We start from the raw sequence: 16,732 nt of genomic DNA on the forward strand, positions 1-16,732 counted from the left end.
ATGAAAACTTAATTACGTTCAGGTGAATAATATCAAAGATTCACATTATGTGTACACAATCAAAATACTGAATTTAATTAATCTCATATGTACGTTGTTGTTGTTGTTGTTGTTGTTGTCGTCGTCGTCGTCGTCGTCGTCGTCGTCGTCGTTGTTGTTGTTGAACTTAGAGTTTTGCTTAGTTTGGAATAATTTCATAAATCATTAAATGACACTTTACCGAGATATTTTTTATATATTTTGGGGCATGAGGGGAGGGGGGGTCCCTGTTTCGTGCGTATGTAAAGTAAGTAAATGATAAATACTTACGTAGGAAATCATTGGTAAATTCCACGCTGTAGCAACAGTGGCCTCAATAGCGCACGTGCCATCGGGCCCTATAAATCCGAACGTGCCATTTATGTACTGATTTGTCATGGCCTGAAGGGAATCCATTGTGTTGTCCTGTGTGTCTGCGAACAAGGTTTCCAGCGAATATCCAGGCAACAATTTCGTTATGTTGTTAACATCTTTAATGGCCTGAAAATAGGCTCCCCCTATCCACTTGCCCTGACCCTGTCCCCAAACTGAGGTGAGAAAAGACATCTTCACCGTCCCGGGGCTCATTGTGGGGGAGGCCAAAAACCCTTTCGCGTCCACACATCCCACAAAAACGGTTACACAAAGGCTCATCCAACGCCACATCCTTGTTAAATGTCAGAGTTGAAAACATTAATAACTCCGAGATAAAACTTCCATGATGTCCAAGCACTCTGTTATGATACCACGATTGAACACATCGCACTACAGTCCTGTTCTGCGGTCATGATTTCCCTAGCATCTGTGAATGAAGAAAACAGTGTGTTAAAACCTTATCTGTGATTCTACTACTGATGCTCTGGTACCATTGCTTTTGGTAATACTTGCTAAACAGTCCACACCAATACACTGTCGATATAATAACTCACCTCTGTGTTTGTTGTCACAGAACAAACAGTTCACAGATAGATATCTATGAGTGTTAGCCCTTAAATATAGCTCGTTAAAACTTGAAATATATGTGTTATTGATTCCCGATAACACTTTAGCGCTCTTTACAATACATATTTACTTCGGGTCTTGTTACTTCAATCGCCGACAAATGGCCGATCGCCTCCTCTTTTCCTTGAGCAAACATCCTGCCACACTTATTAAAATCTCGTCTTAAATCAGAATAGAAAAGAACCCGTTCAGCTCATTCCAGATGGTAAACGGAAAACATTAACTCATAACGAGTAAAAACAATATTATTGAACTGGTGAAATCCACTGTTCGTTTGGCAGGTATTGTTATTTCTGTGTGAGGGCTTTTTGTTGCATACTACCAAGCAGCTACGATTGGATAACACCACCCTAACATCGAACATATCACTGTTAGCTCTCGTGCTATCAGGAGAAGACTGATTATGATAATTTACCTTGTCTAGGAAGAAGATCGACAGATATCTGATTTCGATAGGCGTTTTACAGTAGGTAAAAAAAAACAGCATAATATACTGAGTCATTCTATAAACTTTGTAAAAAAAAATATTTATTTCATAACAAAAAAGAAACAAGTTCTATATTCAAATACATTTTTTTTTACTGTGGAAGGTAAAATTGAATCCGAAGGGAACACAAATGGACGTGCGCGTGATTCCATACCAATGTTTTAAGTTGTAAAATCATGAAATGAAGAAAATGAAACGCAAAGCGGGTATCAGGTTGTACCGTTGTTATTATAACTCTCATTCAACGTGATTCATTAAACACAAAAACATAATATTTTCACTCAATATATAGACTTCGTATTGGCATATATAGGTATCAAACCTATCCATAAAGTTAACAGTTATAGAATCTATTGCCTTACTGATGTCACTCATAAAAAGATAGCAAGCCATGATAAGGGTGATAAAAACAAAATGGTCATGTTAGAAAGCATATCATATTTGAGATAAAATCCATTATTTTTTCTCATATTTCATATGATGTGACTCGATGAATTTCGGGCAACTATCTAGGAATCTTACGTAGAGCACATCCTTCAAAATTATGTACAAAGCTTCATCATATTCATTTTGTCATCAATTTTGAATTCATCAGTGTTTTCGGGGCGGGGGAAAAGGGGAGTGGGGGCTAATGAGTGAACACGTTGTATGGGAGTTTATGTATTTAGGTCAATAGGTCAGTATAAATGTTTAGAATTTGATGGACAGGTGCCACGATCCCTGTACAAATAGTGATATAAAGATAACCGGCATTGCCGAGGGATTTGAATGAGTGATCAAAGTGATAGATATGTACCTAAGTAGCGTATAATTAAAATTCTCAAAATAGATATCTGTGTCAAGAAAAAAGGAATATCCAAATCAGGCATTGCTTGTGATATCTTGATGTAAATATTTGCACATATGAGCATGGGACTACGGACAAATTTGTGTGGGTTTTAAAGAACACACGAATATTTCCATTTCCACGTTATGACTTAAAGAGAGAGAGAAGAGACAGAGACACAGACAGACAGACAGACAGACAGAGAAAGAGACAGAGAGAGACGGAGAGAGACAGAGAGACAGACAGACAGACAGACAGACAGAGGTGTAAAACAATAAACCTACAAGAGATTGCTAATGTTTAAATGGTCACATCACAACATCATCACGTCATACTGACGTCCACTATTACAGTATGACGTCATACAAGGACATGAAATAAGAAAACAGATAATTAGATGCCAGTCATTCTAGGTCTTTCCAAGGAATTTCCGCTTTCGTAAATATTTGAAATAAAGTAAAGTTTTGAAATTAACCATTTTTTCGGGGAGAGGATTTCATTCCACATGAGACTTTACATCTCATCATATGATCGCTCATCTTACAGAATATCTCAGACTTATCAATTCCACTCACGTGAACAAAACACAATTATAATTTCTTGACGATTTGTGGGATTTTTTTCAGTTGGCATAGATTTTATCGGGTAAAATGTTATTTGTAATCAAAACAAGAATAAATATTGCGAAAAACCTGGTTTTGATAGTTCCGAAACACATATCTCTCGCATTCCCTGCATCAATACAAAACACATGTATAGTAAGCTATCGTTTTACATATATACGTATATAGATATTGATGATATGTCATCGCATAAATCATTGATTAAATTACCCACAAAATGAAATCCTTTAATTTCTCAATATGCCATTATCATAGAAATCCACGATCACGTCATTAGAAATTCAATAGCATCTACACGTTGTAATGATCGCATACTATATGCTGCTCGCTTTTGTTGAAGAAAACCTAGACACACAAGTCACATCAGTAATATTTGCTCAATATAGATATTAAGTGCCATGAGAACAGAGCGCATTGTTCAATATCTTTGTTATATATGTCCACCCACATAACATTGCTTTCATCAAATCATTTGAATAATTGGCAAAATTATCGTATTTCAAAACAACATTGTTCAGCATTATTTAAGCATTTTTCAATAATTAGAAATAATTGTTCGTGTTATACTGAGCGCAAAAATACCAAAACAAAGCCTACATGTATGAAAGAACAGCTTGAAGTCGTATTGAATTCTACAATGATAAACTGATACCGTTTTTCTGGAGGTATGATCATTTCCAAAGCATGTTGTTATATTAACTGTACAAACACTTAAGGGTAATTAGTTTACAATGACGTTGAGGTGTGTATTACGCTCAAACGACGATTTGTCAGATTTGCAAAGAAACATGCGAAAAAAAGTTTATTTCATAATGGTTTATAGCAATCGATTACACAATAGTTCATATTACATTACGACAACCAGTCATTTAAACAAGGGCAACATATGAACAAAATAGATATTTACAAGGTGACACGTCAAATAGTGCAACATGCATGAACCCTAGGTGCTCCGGAAGGGAACATATGTTGTGCTTCTACAAGATAGAATGACATATAATATAATATAATATAATATAATATAATATAATATAATATAATATAATATAATATAATATAATAATATAATATAATATAATTAAGAACATTATTTATATATATATATAAAGGTTCTGAAATAAATTTTCTTTTGTGTGGGTTTGTATTAATTATCAATAAAATTAATCTTCGACATTTTCTTATTTTCAGCTTGCGAAGCACGTTCTAACGACAACACACGCGCGAAGAAAAAAAAAGTGAAAATTTTCACATATAATGAACTTGTGACATGGAAGGGAAATCCCCTGAAATGCTTTGCGCCAATGGCGGATAGCAACTTTTCGGATATAGCAACCATTAATCACGTTTGCAGACAACAAGAGTTTGGCTGAACGAGACAATGCGATTAGTATTATACTTGGCAAACATACAGACATTGCCCGAAAGGATAGACTAGTGAAAACAAAACACCATGAACAAGTTAGGGACACACAAAAAGAAAAAGAAGAAAAAAAAAGAAAAAAAAAACAAATCTTCAAGGAAAGAAAAGTTTCTTAAACATTATATTAAATTATTGTTGTCGCCAAATGAAATACATAAGTTATAATACTACCCTCGCTCCAAATGGCTTTGTCATTATTCGTATTAAGGCAAGCAAGACCTAAATCTTCGAGGCAAAAGTCATATATAATGTATATATCATATAAAATTAAAAACAAAATTTTAACACTTTTTTTATTACACTGCTCACAAAGGTTAGATTTCGGGGCCAAAATATGGAGGACCAAATCAAAGGCGGCCATTTTGTTGCTCCGTTTTCATTTATTGATGTCACATTGTTTTCCATATAATGACATCACTATCGATTTTGACAGGCGCAGCCAATGAAAAACGATTCAGAGTATATAACACGAGTGACAAACGCCAAAATGTTACATGGGCTAATTCACTGGATAACAGACCAATTATCTAAGTAAGAGTTATTCTCAATCAATAAATCTCTTTATCTCACAATAATGAATCATTTTAGAAGGAATTTGCGATCTTTTTTGCTGGCAAAAATTTGAGTAATTGATTGGGAGATAACAAGTGATTTGTATGGTTAAATTTCACACTACTTGTTAATTACACTGTCATCCCTATAGTCCTGATAATAACTCAGATTGCCAGATACATTTCCTTCGTATTCTTATCTCCGAGCTTAGCTGCTATACATTCCGTTTAACCAGCGATAGGCAATGTGTTAGCAGTGAACTCCACACTTTATATAAAACAAACGCCCCTGTTTATATATAGCCACCGACCAACATCGAGCTTGGACGTTTAAACTGCTGTCCTCCCATGATTTGAAAAATGAACTTACCCCGTTCTAAAAAAATGGAATATTCTACAAAGGGATAAAAATATTGATGAGTTTCTTCCAAATAATAGCAGTAAATGAAATTTCTGTGCTAAAAGTGTGAGATTTCATTTTTAAAAAATCGTCTTGTACACGAATATGAGATAATTTTAGATCAAGGAATTCCACGACAAATCTCCAGAATGATGCTTTATTTCATAACTAGCATTCCAGATTTTTTTATTTCATATATATATATATATATTTTTTTTTCTTTAGCAAAGGAATGGTTTGTTTCGGAAAAACATCCAACAGGTTTTTATAAAACCAATCAAGCCACCAAGCTCAAAAAAATAGATACACCGTTTAATACATAAACATAATGGCTTTTCTCCTAAACCAGGTTGGTAGACGAGACTGTCAAAAACACACACAAGTCAAAATACGTTTCTCAGTGGTGTAAGTCTTAAATTAATACAGTGTTTTCTGAGTCAGACATTTAACGGCATCTTACAGGTTGGTTTTTTTTCACATTCTTGGACTCCAACAAACCTACGGCTTGTTTGAAAATCGAGACAGAAAGTTAAGGAAATTATGCTTCGCATTTTTGTTTCCTCGTTTTCAGTCCCTGTCTGACCTTGCCCTGTGATAAAACTATCTACAATACTAATCGTTTCATCATTAAACATGTTCGGTAGTTTCGTTAAAATAAATCTGATTTCGATTTAAGAATTTGACATAAGTAGCTTGATTTAACCATGCTTTGTATGACGGGTGTCTCTGCCGAAACAGCGCACGCTAACCCTTCCTGAATACCTGCTCTTACTCTACTTGCACCAACTTCTACGATATGCCCTGAAAATCTTTTTTATACTCATAGTTGCTATTGTTTCAGTACGAAAGCCAAGAAAGGTCAAATTTTGAACGGGAAAAATACAAAATCGCGTTATTACACGAATAAAAGCCTTTGAAAAGTCGTAATAACGCGAAAAAAGTCGTAATAACGCGAAAAAAGTCGTAATTACGCGAAAAAAGTCGTAATTACGCGAAAAAGTCGTTATAACGCGAAAAAAGTCGTTATAACGCCTTTCAAAAGTCGTAGTTTTTCCATCGAATTTTGACCTTTCTAGGCTTTCTTATTTCAGTGTTTTTAAAATTCGAATTCAAATTTTATAAAAATGCTGGTATTTTCTTTCAAATTCAGTGTACCATATTTATGTGTTATTATTACCGATGTTTTTATGACTATTTAGAACAAATTAGACGTGGCGTGAAATCCGACCTTGGTGACAAATCGGAAACAGAATCACCGTTTATACTGCTGATAACCTGTTTGATAAGAGTGGAATTATCTGATGACGCATTAGTATTTTTCAAACATTCACCGGTATCGCAATATTTCCTCCGTGTCACTGAGAAGCTTAATCAACGGCACTAATTCATAACAGCTCGACAAAAATTAAGTAAAACGCGCATTAATTCATTTTCACATGCTTATTTCCGGCGTTCATAGATTTTCCTGTTCCTGTTCTGTAACAACTTTGGACTTTTAGATTCGATTTTAATTCTGGAAATGGCTGGTTTTAATGATGATTTTTTGTTCATTTTGGAGTGACAGGATGCAGTATAGCGTGTAATCAAGCGAGTACTAAAATCAATTAACCCATTTTTAGACAAATTCGTTACAAAAACTACCGCATCCTCACAATGCACGCGGATTCAATGCTATGAAACGGCAATTAATTGACATGAAATGTATTACATCGGTCAATATGACAAAACTTTAATTAATGAATGTCCTTATTGACCTCTACAGGAGACAACTAGTTTATACTCCCATCAAACAAAAATAATTGCTCTGACGCAAGATTCATAATGTTAACGCAATGCTACGGGTCAAGACAATGAATCGTGAAACAGTAGGGGGTGAAGCATGAAACAATAGAAATAACAGGATATAGAACATAAAACAACAGGATATAGAACATAAAACAACAGGATATAGAACATAAAACAACAGAAACAACAGGATATAGAACATAAACCAACAGAAATAACAGGATATAGAACATGAAACAACAGGATATAGAACATAAAACAACAGGATATAGAACATGAAACAACAGAAATAACAGGATATAGAACATGAAACAACAGGATATAGAACATGAAACAACAGGATATAGAACATGAAACAACAGGATATAGAACATAAAACAACAGGATATAGAACATAAAACAACAGGATATAGAACATAAAACAACAGAAACAACAGGATATAGAATATAAAACAACAGAAACAACAGGATATAGAACTTGAAACAACAGGATATAGAACATAAAGCAATAGAAACAACGGGATATAGAACATGAAACAACAGTATATAGAACATGAAACAACAGGATATAGAACATGAAACAACAGGATATAGAACATGAAACAACAGAAATAACAGGATATAGAACATGAAACAACAGGATATAGAACATGAAACAACAGAAATAACAGGATATAGAACATAAAACAACAGGATATAGAACATAAAACAACAGGATATAGAACATGAAACAACAGGATATAGAACATGAAACAACAGGATATAGAACATGAAACAACAGAAATAACAGGATATAGAACATAAAACAACAGAAACAACAGGATATAGAACATGAAACAACAGGATATAGAACATGAAACAACAGGATATAGAACTTGAAACAACAGGATATAGAACATAAAACAACAGGATATAGAACATGAAACAACAGGATATAGAACATGAAACAACAGAAATAACAGGATATAGAACATGAAACAACAGGATATAGAACATGAAACAACAGGATATAGAACATGAAACAACAGGATATAGAACATAAAACAACAGGATATAGAACATAAAACCACGGTATTAGGACATGAAACAACAGTATATAGAACATGAAACAGCAAGATACAAATACTTCACGAAAGATACACAAACGAATGTCCTCTTTTGATTGAAATTTAGAGCTAGATACAGTACAGCGATGCAAAGGGCCTACATTTTGGAGTCTAGGAGGCGATTGAGAAGTGAAGTAAAATCAAAATCTGGATCGAGAGATGCACTAGTTCTATGATTCAATAATTTTGGAAAATTTTCTCATAACTGATAATTTTGAAACAACGTCAAGCTAGTACATATGTTTGCTCTGAACCGTGTCATTATTCGCATGAATTAAAATGAGGCATACTGGTTATGGCAGATTTCGGGCACTAAAAGACTATCAGCTGTAACTACCACCTCCAATCTCGAGATTTGTACTAAAGGCACACAAGGAAACTAAGCATAGAACAATAGAAACAATACGCGGCAAAACATCAAACAGAAACAACAGAAGACAAAACATCAAACAGCAACAGACAAAAAAATCAAGCTAAAAGGAGACAAAACGTCAAACAGAAACAACAGGAGAAAAAACGTAAAACAAGAGGAATTAAAACAGACAAAAAACATCAACACATTGCTACCAGGTAAAATTATGTAGCATTGCAAACGAACTTAGATATCCTTCAAATCAATTATTCTTAATGCTACATAATTTCAATTTTAAAATTTTGATAACTGTATTAGGTTGCAAAACAATTTTATGTGTGTGATATAAAGTTACTTATGACAATGGAATTAGTCATTATTTGACCGTTGTCATCCACTATAACTTCGTGCCGGCAGTCTACTTAATACCAATAACAAAAGCAACCAGACGGACACAACCGTAGACCCAATGTTCTTTCCCGTTGTGACCAGAAATGTGATAGTTTTGACAATAATTTACGAGAATCTTTATGAGATATAACAAGGCAGTCATTATCACTGATTGTTACGCACAAAACAGGAAAACTACTAGTGCATTAGCATGCGTGACTATATATTGTTGAAGGCGTACTTCAAGCATCATAATTTTCTATTTTTTATGATCGAAAGAGTCGCACTCGATTATCAGACCAACGAAATCGAATTTTCCCTTCAGAAGAAAGATGACGAAAAAAAACCGACTAGACGTTTCATTAATGGTACACCCATCCTCCCTCCTCTACTGAATGAACTCGTCCTGAAGATTTCCATAATACCACCTTGCTTCGTTTATCCAATTGTTGTAGACAGCGTACATGTCCTGACATTGGCACAGATGTAACAAATGCCATTTTCCGTGTGCCTGTGTTTGATTTAGAAATGAGAACTGGAATATCATTTAAGCAGCAAAGTGATCTACCGAATCAGGCCAAGAAAGCTTAGATTTCCCGCGTCAATTTAAAAAATATTAGGACATACATTCAATTTCTCTCAGAACACATTAATGACATGATAATTTCAACTCTAATTTTAAATACAGGTATCTTTTCTAACGGGAAAATGCAAACTGGCGCGTCAATTTTAAAACGGATTAACCTGAAGATATATGATAGTAGAATTCAAAAAAATTAGTCTATATGAGGTAAATATGAGAATATCACCTTTCAATACATTTTCAAAGAAAGTGTAGCACAGTCGAACCATGAATCAGTGATTCTGGGGGTCTGAAGTGTTGAAATGACAGGCGATTGAGGAGGATAAAAAATTGTCGAAATGTTGATGGGCATATCCCATACACCCATAAATCAATCAATATAATAGTTTTCAAACATTATTCAAATACTTTTTAAAAATAAGTTGATATGTGGCATGCGGGCTATGGTAAATCTCGGTGATTACAGTCCACTAGAGTCTGTCACCTGTAATTAAAAACATTACGTCTTTTGTTGGATAAAAGTTGAAGCACTTCAAACTGATAAATAGCAAGGAAAATATATATATATTTAAGACCCTCAACTGAAATGGGGGACTGATTATGTTTGCCCTATTTCTCATTATTATCATTAAGCAATCCCAACGAAGTCAGCGGGATTTATCTTTATTTCTTTATATCTTATGTCAAGTTGTGCTTCTTACTGCTTTTTCACGGATTCAATTTCCAAGATGGGCGCCATAGGACGGGGAGTGGGGCTCGCAATTGTAATTCTAGTTATTATTAATGAAAGATAAACGTTGATAAGTAAATACGTAGTCGTGTATTTAAGATACAGCTGTGTCTCAGAAAAGATAATGTTTATAGTATGCTGATATTGGCCGAGGGGTCGGACGAAAAGTGAAACAGCCATCAGGGTAAAAAATTCGTTGTATGTAATTTGGTATTCACCAGATTTATAGCAAAAATATTAAACTCGAGGAAAAATAGGAAAATAAATAGGAAACAAACTAAAAAAATGTATAAGTAAAAAGTGTACCAGCTGAGCTTCGAACCCAAAGCCATAAGTGACTTCTTGTTTAAAGTTATGTAGCTACGGTATCGTAAATTTATTGACTATTTGTTCCACAATAGTGCATTAGCAGCTTACCTATACTTAATCTGGCAGCAGGTTGATAGTTAAGGAAAAAGTAGCCGATAAACTTCCGAGTTATTACGTTACGTTGTAATGGCATGAGCAATTTTGGGGACTCGTTTAACGGTATCCGTTACAATTAAAACTTAATTCATTCTTCACGGTGGTTTTTTCCCGCAGCCGTTGCATGAATGTTGATTTTAACTACCTTTGAGTCACTGGTAATGTTTATGGTCGCTGTGTAAATGGTGTTTTATATGGTCGCTGTATCTGTGATGTTGTACAAACTCAGAAACTTTCTTTTTTTTATCTGAATCCATTATACGTCATAGCCAAGAACATAAATCCTTGTAAACTAAAACGGTATGGATTTTGGCTCCTCAGGCTTAGTGTTTTCAAGTTACTTCCCAAAGATAGCCTTTTGTGGGTATCAGTTACATATACCACAACATGGCAGTGACTAAACGATACATATTTAGGGTGTACACAAGGCAGAGTTAATCGATCTATTCACTGCATGTTTACTTATGGTTCATAATCCCTATAAGTGTTATTAGTTGAGGTCATGCATTGAATAAAAACTATTTGAGAGAGGGGGGGCGAGGAGAGAGAGAGAGAGATAGGGGAGAGAGCGAGAGAGAGAGAGGGCGAGAGAGAGAGGGGGGAGAGGGGGATGGGGAGAGAGAGGGAGAGGGGAAGGGAGAGACAGACAGAGACAGAGAGAGAGAGAGAGAGAGAGAGACAGAGAGAGAGAGACAGAGACAGAGACAGAGAGAGAGAGAGAGAGAGAGAGAGACAGAGAGAGAGAGAGAGGGAGAGAGAGAGAGAGACACAGAGAGAGACACAGAGAGACAGAAACAGAGACAGATAGACAGAGAGAGACAGAGAGAGAGACAGAGACAAAGACAGAGAGAGAGAGAGAGAGAGAGAGAGAGAGAGAGAGAGAGAGAGAGAGAGAGAGAGAGAGAGAGAGGAGGAATATGAGCCTCTGGTTTGTTTGACGACTCGATTTTTCACTTTAAACACGAAAAAAAGCTGAAAAACAATATCATTTGAATTAATACTTCTGAGCTACTCTTTTTTATGAACAACGTTTCTCATGGCTGAATATATTTATATATATATCACTTTTCTGATTTTCAACGAATACAAAATGTGATCAATTTAAAAGAATACTTTAAAGTATAAAATATCGCAACAATTTCAGGTGAAGGGAGAAGAACAAGAAGACTAATGAGGGGAGACTTATAATGTCATTATCTGAACTATAACAACCCCATGTTATCAATATGTAGTAAACAATTTTTAGAAGAGTTTCAATTTATTATGAAATATAAATCTAACAAGTGGCTCGGTAAGATTAAACATTCTAGGATTCGTTTTATGAACCTATATCGACCGACAAGGGACATCTTACACTCCCGTTTAAAGATAATTAAGGGTCGCTGAACATCTGAAAGCATTACCTACGATTTGTAAATTTTGTTTTGCATATAAGTTTTAAGAAATTTGATGTCTTTAGAAAGAGATTAAAAAAAACAAGTAATCGAAATTCGATTAATTTACAACACATTCTTGTCTCCGATATTTCCATTCCAAACCTCAGTTCTGTAACTGAAGTTATTTTTTCCGTGATGAAATTTGTAATCAAAAATAGATAATTTTTAATAGAAATAAACGAGAACGCCATCTTGTGACAGACGTGTTTGTTGAAATTATCCTTGATAATGGAAATAAATCGCTTCTCGCCGCAACACATATCATATTTAAACTTTATACAAGCATTGTTCACCGACAAACGTTTCCGATTAAAATATCTGACAAACACAAATGTTTCTATGAATTTCAATTCATTATTCAACCGTTATTTCAAAATTTCTGTTGTAAATGAATAAATAAATATCCACATATGACTGTGAATATGTGAAATGTAACTCGGGTTTGGCTTGTCATTTAATAGATTGCAAAATAATATATTTCATAAAAGACAAATCTCATTATCCTCAGAAATTTTACATGTGATCACTCCGTAATCTTAAACCTCTGTGCCATTTCTTCCCGCAGTGTTGTATTACTCAGCCTCTGTTGTAGGTCTCGTTTTAATGTGGCAATCGAATTATTTATAGATTCGGTGAAGACATTATCATTTCAACAAGTTTTCTAAGTATTCATTTTAGTAATTGGAAGTCTTGTATTTTATTGCTATTCAAAAAGGTTTTCGCAATTGTAAATCTTGTCCCCGTGGGACCTATAAATCGCCTTCGAACCTTTTACCACGCTCACAACAAACCACAGTGTCTGGGACTCAAACCCGGTCCCATGGGACATGCGCACATCTACTTTATCTCTATAACACATACTTCATCCCAGTTCTCCTTGATTCCCATGGCTACTCTCTTATTGCCCTGAAACGTCCATCTCGGCCTCTTGGAGTCCTCGGCCCAACCTTTCTCACGATTGGTTCTCGTTTTCTTTACTTCTAACTATTTTTAATTTTCGATTTAATCCAGGTCATTGCTTTCTTAGTACATTAACACCCCTGTCATTAGATAATGCAATAGTGATTTATGAATCCTAGTAACGAATAGTGACATGTGTAAATTGAAACGAAATATAGATAACATCAACGGGAAAACGTACATGAAAAGATTGTATGCGGTCTTGCAGTAGAATTTGGGTTGATCACAGAACTGGGGATATAACGGGAGAGTACATAAAACATTTATCATTATACTGTTTCTAAAATTTATTCCATATAAACATCAATGGAATGATGATATCAGAACGAGACTATCAAACGAATTAAAGATTGTTGCCATCAGATGAGGACTACAATGTTATAAATCAAAAATGATGAAGAACATGAAGATTCTGAAGTATGTATAGTTTGGCGGGAAAGAGTATTCTATTATGATATGCTCTGCTTTGGTAGCGGATTTTTATCATCGCTATAAATGTTATAGCAGAACTGTTACATATTCCCTAGGTATACAGGGAGTGTATACAACGATTATCCATTACGTAGTATAGATTTTATTATAAAATAGGACGGAACAAAAGACACACACGAGTAAAACATTTCAAGACAAATTTAGAATTAGATGCATTGAGCTGAATAATGAATTAAACTGCATCATACAGCTATTTCGTCCTTCTAGGACCCGTCAGTGATGTTACATCATACAGCTGTTTCGTCCTTCTAGGACCCGTCAGTGATGTTACATCATACAGCTGTTTCGTCCTTCTAGGACTCGTCAATGATGCTACATCATACAGCTGTTTCGTCTTTCTAGGACCCGTCAGTGATGTTACATCATACAGCTATTTCGTCCTTCTAGGACTCGTCAATGATGCTACATCATACAGCTATTTCGTCCTTCTAGGACCCGTCAGTGATGTTACATCATACAGCTGTTTCGTCCTTCTAGGACCCGTCAGTGATGTTACATCATACAGCTGTTTCGTCCTTCTAGGATTCGTCAGTGATGTTACATCATACAGCTGTTTCGTCTTTCTATGACGCGTCAGTGATGTTACATCATACAGCTATTTCGTCCTTCTAGGACTTGTCAGCGGCACTAAGGCCCTAAGGAAGTGAAACCTGGTGAGCTACAGAAGAGGATCGTAGTCTGTGATAGTGGCAGAATAGGACCGTGTGTATTTTAGGCAGCAAAGCCACGAATGTCGGCAGGCACACAGTGTGTATAGCAGAGAGCGGTGTTGTACTGTAGCTTAGTGTACATGTACAGCGCGAGCGTGTAGTATACTGCAGTATTGGCCAAAATTGTAGTTTGGTTATCGAAAACGATTTTAAACTTACAGTTAACTTTTTATATTCTGTTTGTAATAACATGCTTATATCAATACTAAGTTGATACATCATTCATTTTATCTACTTTGGTTATTATTGATAAAAAAGGAACTCACAAAATGACTTTCCTGAGTATATATATGTACATAACATCTCAGACATCTACAAGGTGATCATTTTAAAAGGTTTTAAGGGGAAACAAAAAAATACAGTTATTGAAAAAGGATTTGCATTATTTACCAAGCCGTTATGGAAAGATAAGATTATAATATCTTGTAATTCGCTCGTATGAAAGCTTGTCATTGCCAAGAAATAACATTATGTTAAGTTGTTCATTTCAACTGTACAAATCGTCACGTTCTTACCAAAACCCGGAAGCAAAAACATAGTTTATTAAATGGGCCTTGGGTTTCTATATTTATCTTATTTTAAAATTCATTTTTTTTCTTTTATTTTATCGACAAATATTCGAATTAGCAGGTCGGGGCATAAATCTTTATTTCGACTCATTTTGATTTTTCACAGTCGCCTCTAAGATTTCATTACTTTAGGTCTCTAATACCAATGACGAGTCCTAGAAGGACGAAACAGCTGTATGATGCAGCATCACTGACGAGAACTAGAAGGACGAAATAGCTGTATGATGTAGCATCACTGACGAGTCCTACAAGAACGAAACAGCTGTATGATGCAGCACCACTGACGAGAACTAGAAGGACGAAACAGCCGTAACATGTAGTACCACTAATGAACCGTAAAAGGACGAAACAGCTGTATGATGTAACATCACTGACGAGTCCTAGAAAGACGAAACAGCTGTATGATGTAACATCACTGACGAGTCCTAGAAGGACGAAACAGCTGTATGATGCAACATCACTGACGGGTCCTAGAAGGACGAAACAGCTGTATGATGTAACATCACTGACGAGTCCTAGAAGGACGAAACAGCTGTATGATGTAACATCACTGACGGGTCCTAGAAGGACGAAACAGCTGTATGATGTAGCATCATTGACGAGTTCTAGAAGGACGAAACAGCTGTATGATGTAACATCACTGACGGGTCCTAGAAGGACGAAACAGCTGTATGATGTAACATCACTGACGGGTCCTAGAAGGACGAAACAGCTGTATGATGTAACATCACTGACGAGTCCTAGAAGGACGAAACAGCTGTATGATGTAACATCACTGACGAGTCCTAGAAGGACGAAACAGCTGTATGATGTAACATCACTGACGGGTCCTAGAAGGACGAAACAGCTGTATGATGTAACATCACTGACGGGTCCTAAAAGGACGAAACAGCTGTATCATGTGCGTTACTTCATTATTTGTCTCTAGTCTAATTCTAAAATTATATTGAAAGGTGCTATTCACTTGTGTGTCTTTTGTACAAGCATTCGTCAAAGTACAGATATACAATACAGAATCATTATGGATGATCAATAATTAATATGAATGGGATCTGACACATCATATTGTCTACCACTAACAAATTTACAATCATTTATAGACATTTCAACTGTGTCACTTAAATTGCACAAGATGAAAATGTCTTGGAACATACACACACCGTATAAAATGTCCTTGTATTGATGGGAAACGATGCAAACCAGTCTGATGGGAGACGTAGAAAAATAATTTTCAGGAACAGGGCAAATAGGCAATGAAATTACGTCAGAAATACATTACAAATGTATATATTTCTTATAAATATTTAAACGAATCGCTTTTTCATTTAGATCTGGTATCCTATTATCGATAGCATGCATTATCATCAATAGTTCCCATTGGATCAATTAATATGCCATTATTGATAGTGTAATGCTTTTAGAAGACAACGCGTCTTTCTAAATCGACAGCGAATTATATTTTCGTATAAAATGTCAGTCGTTTTAACATGTTCGTTCAGTGTTTTATCTAATCAAATCAGCCGTGGTATCTGGAGATTGTTTCCAATGATGGGCGTACCTATAGCGCCACTGCGCTGAAGCGGCACTATCTCGATACGACAGCTGAACAGTGCACTCGGTCAAGTTATACTGACAATGTGTTAAAATATCTGTCAGGATACATACTCACACCTCTGTTAATCTGTCAAATGTTTTTTGTAGATTGTTTAAGCTGTCATATGACTTTTTTCACTCTAGAAGATTATTCAGGTAACATTTCAAAAATCAAAAGAAAGATTCTCTTTTTTAAAAAGTTGACTTTTATCACTTTGAATAACAAATGCATTA

General features: G+C 35.3%; 1 protein-coding gene across 1 annotated transcript in view; it reads right to left on the bottom strand.

The window, feature by feature from the left end:
* The window catches only part of LOC132554578 (guanylate cyclase 32E-like), a 50,689-nt gene extending 50,005 nt beyond the window's left edge, over window positions 1-684 (bottom strand). Inside the window, exon 1 of the mRNA XM_060218904.1 lies at window positions 310-684. Within this exon, the coding sequence (XP_060074887.1) occupies window positions 310-684 (375 nt within the window). The remainder of the gene's footprint in view (window positions 1-309) is intronic.
* Between the last annotated feature and the right edge of the window lie 16,048 nt (window positions 685-16,732).

The sequence above is a fragment of the Ylistrum balloti genome, unplaced genomic scaffold, assembly GCF_031769215.1.
Source record: "Ylistrum balloti isolate Yb309-2 unplaced genomic scaffold, AGI_CSIRO_Ybal_v1 Utg370416, whole genome shotgun sequence".
Classification (NCBI taxonomy): Eukaryota; Metazoa; Mollusca; class Bivalvia; order Pectinida; family Pectinidae; genus Ylistrum; species Ylistrum balloti.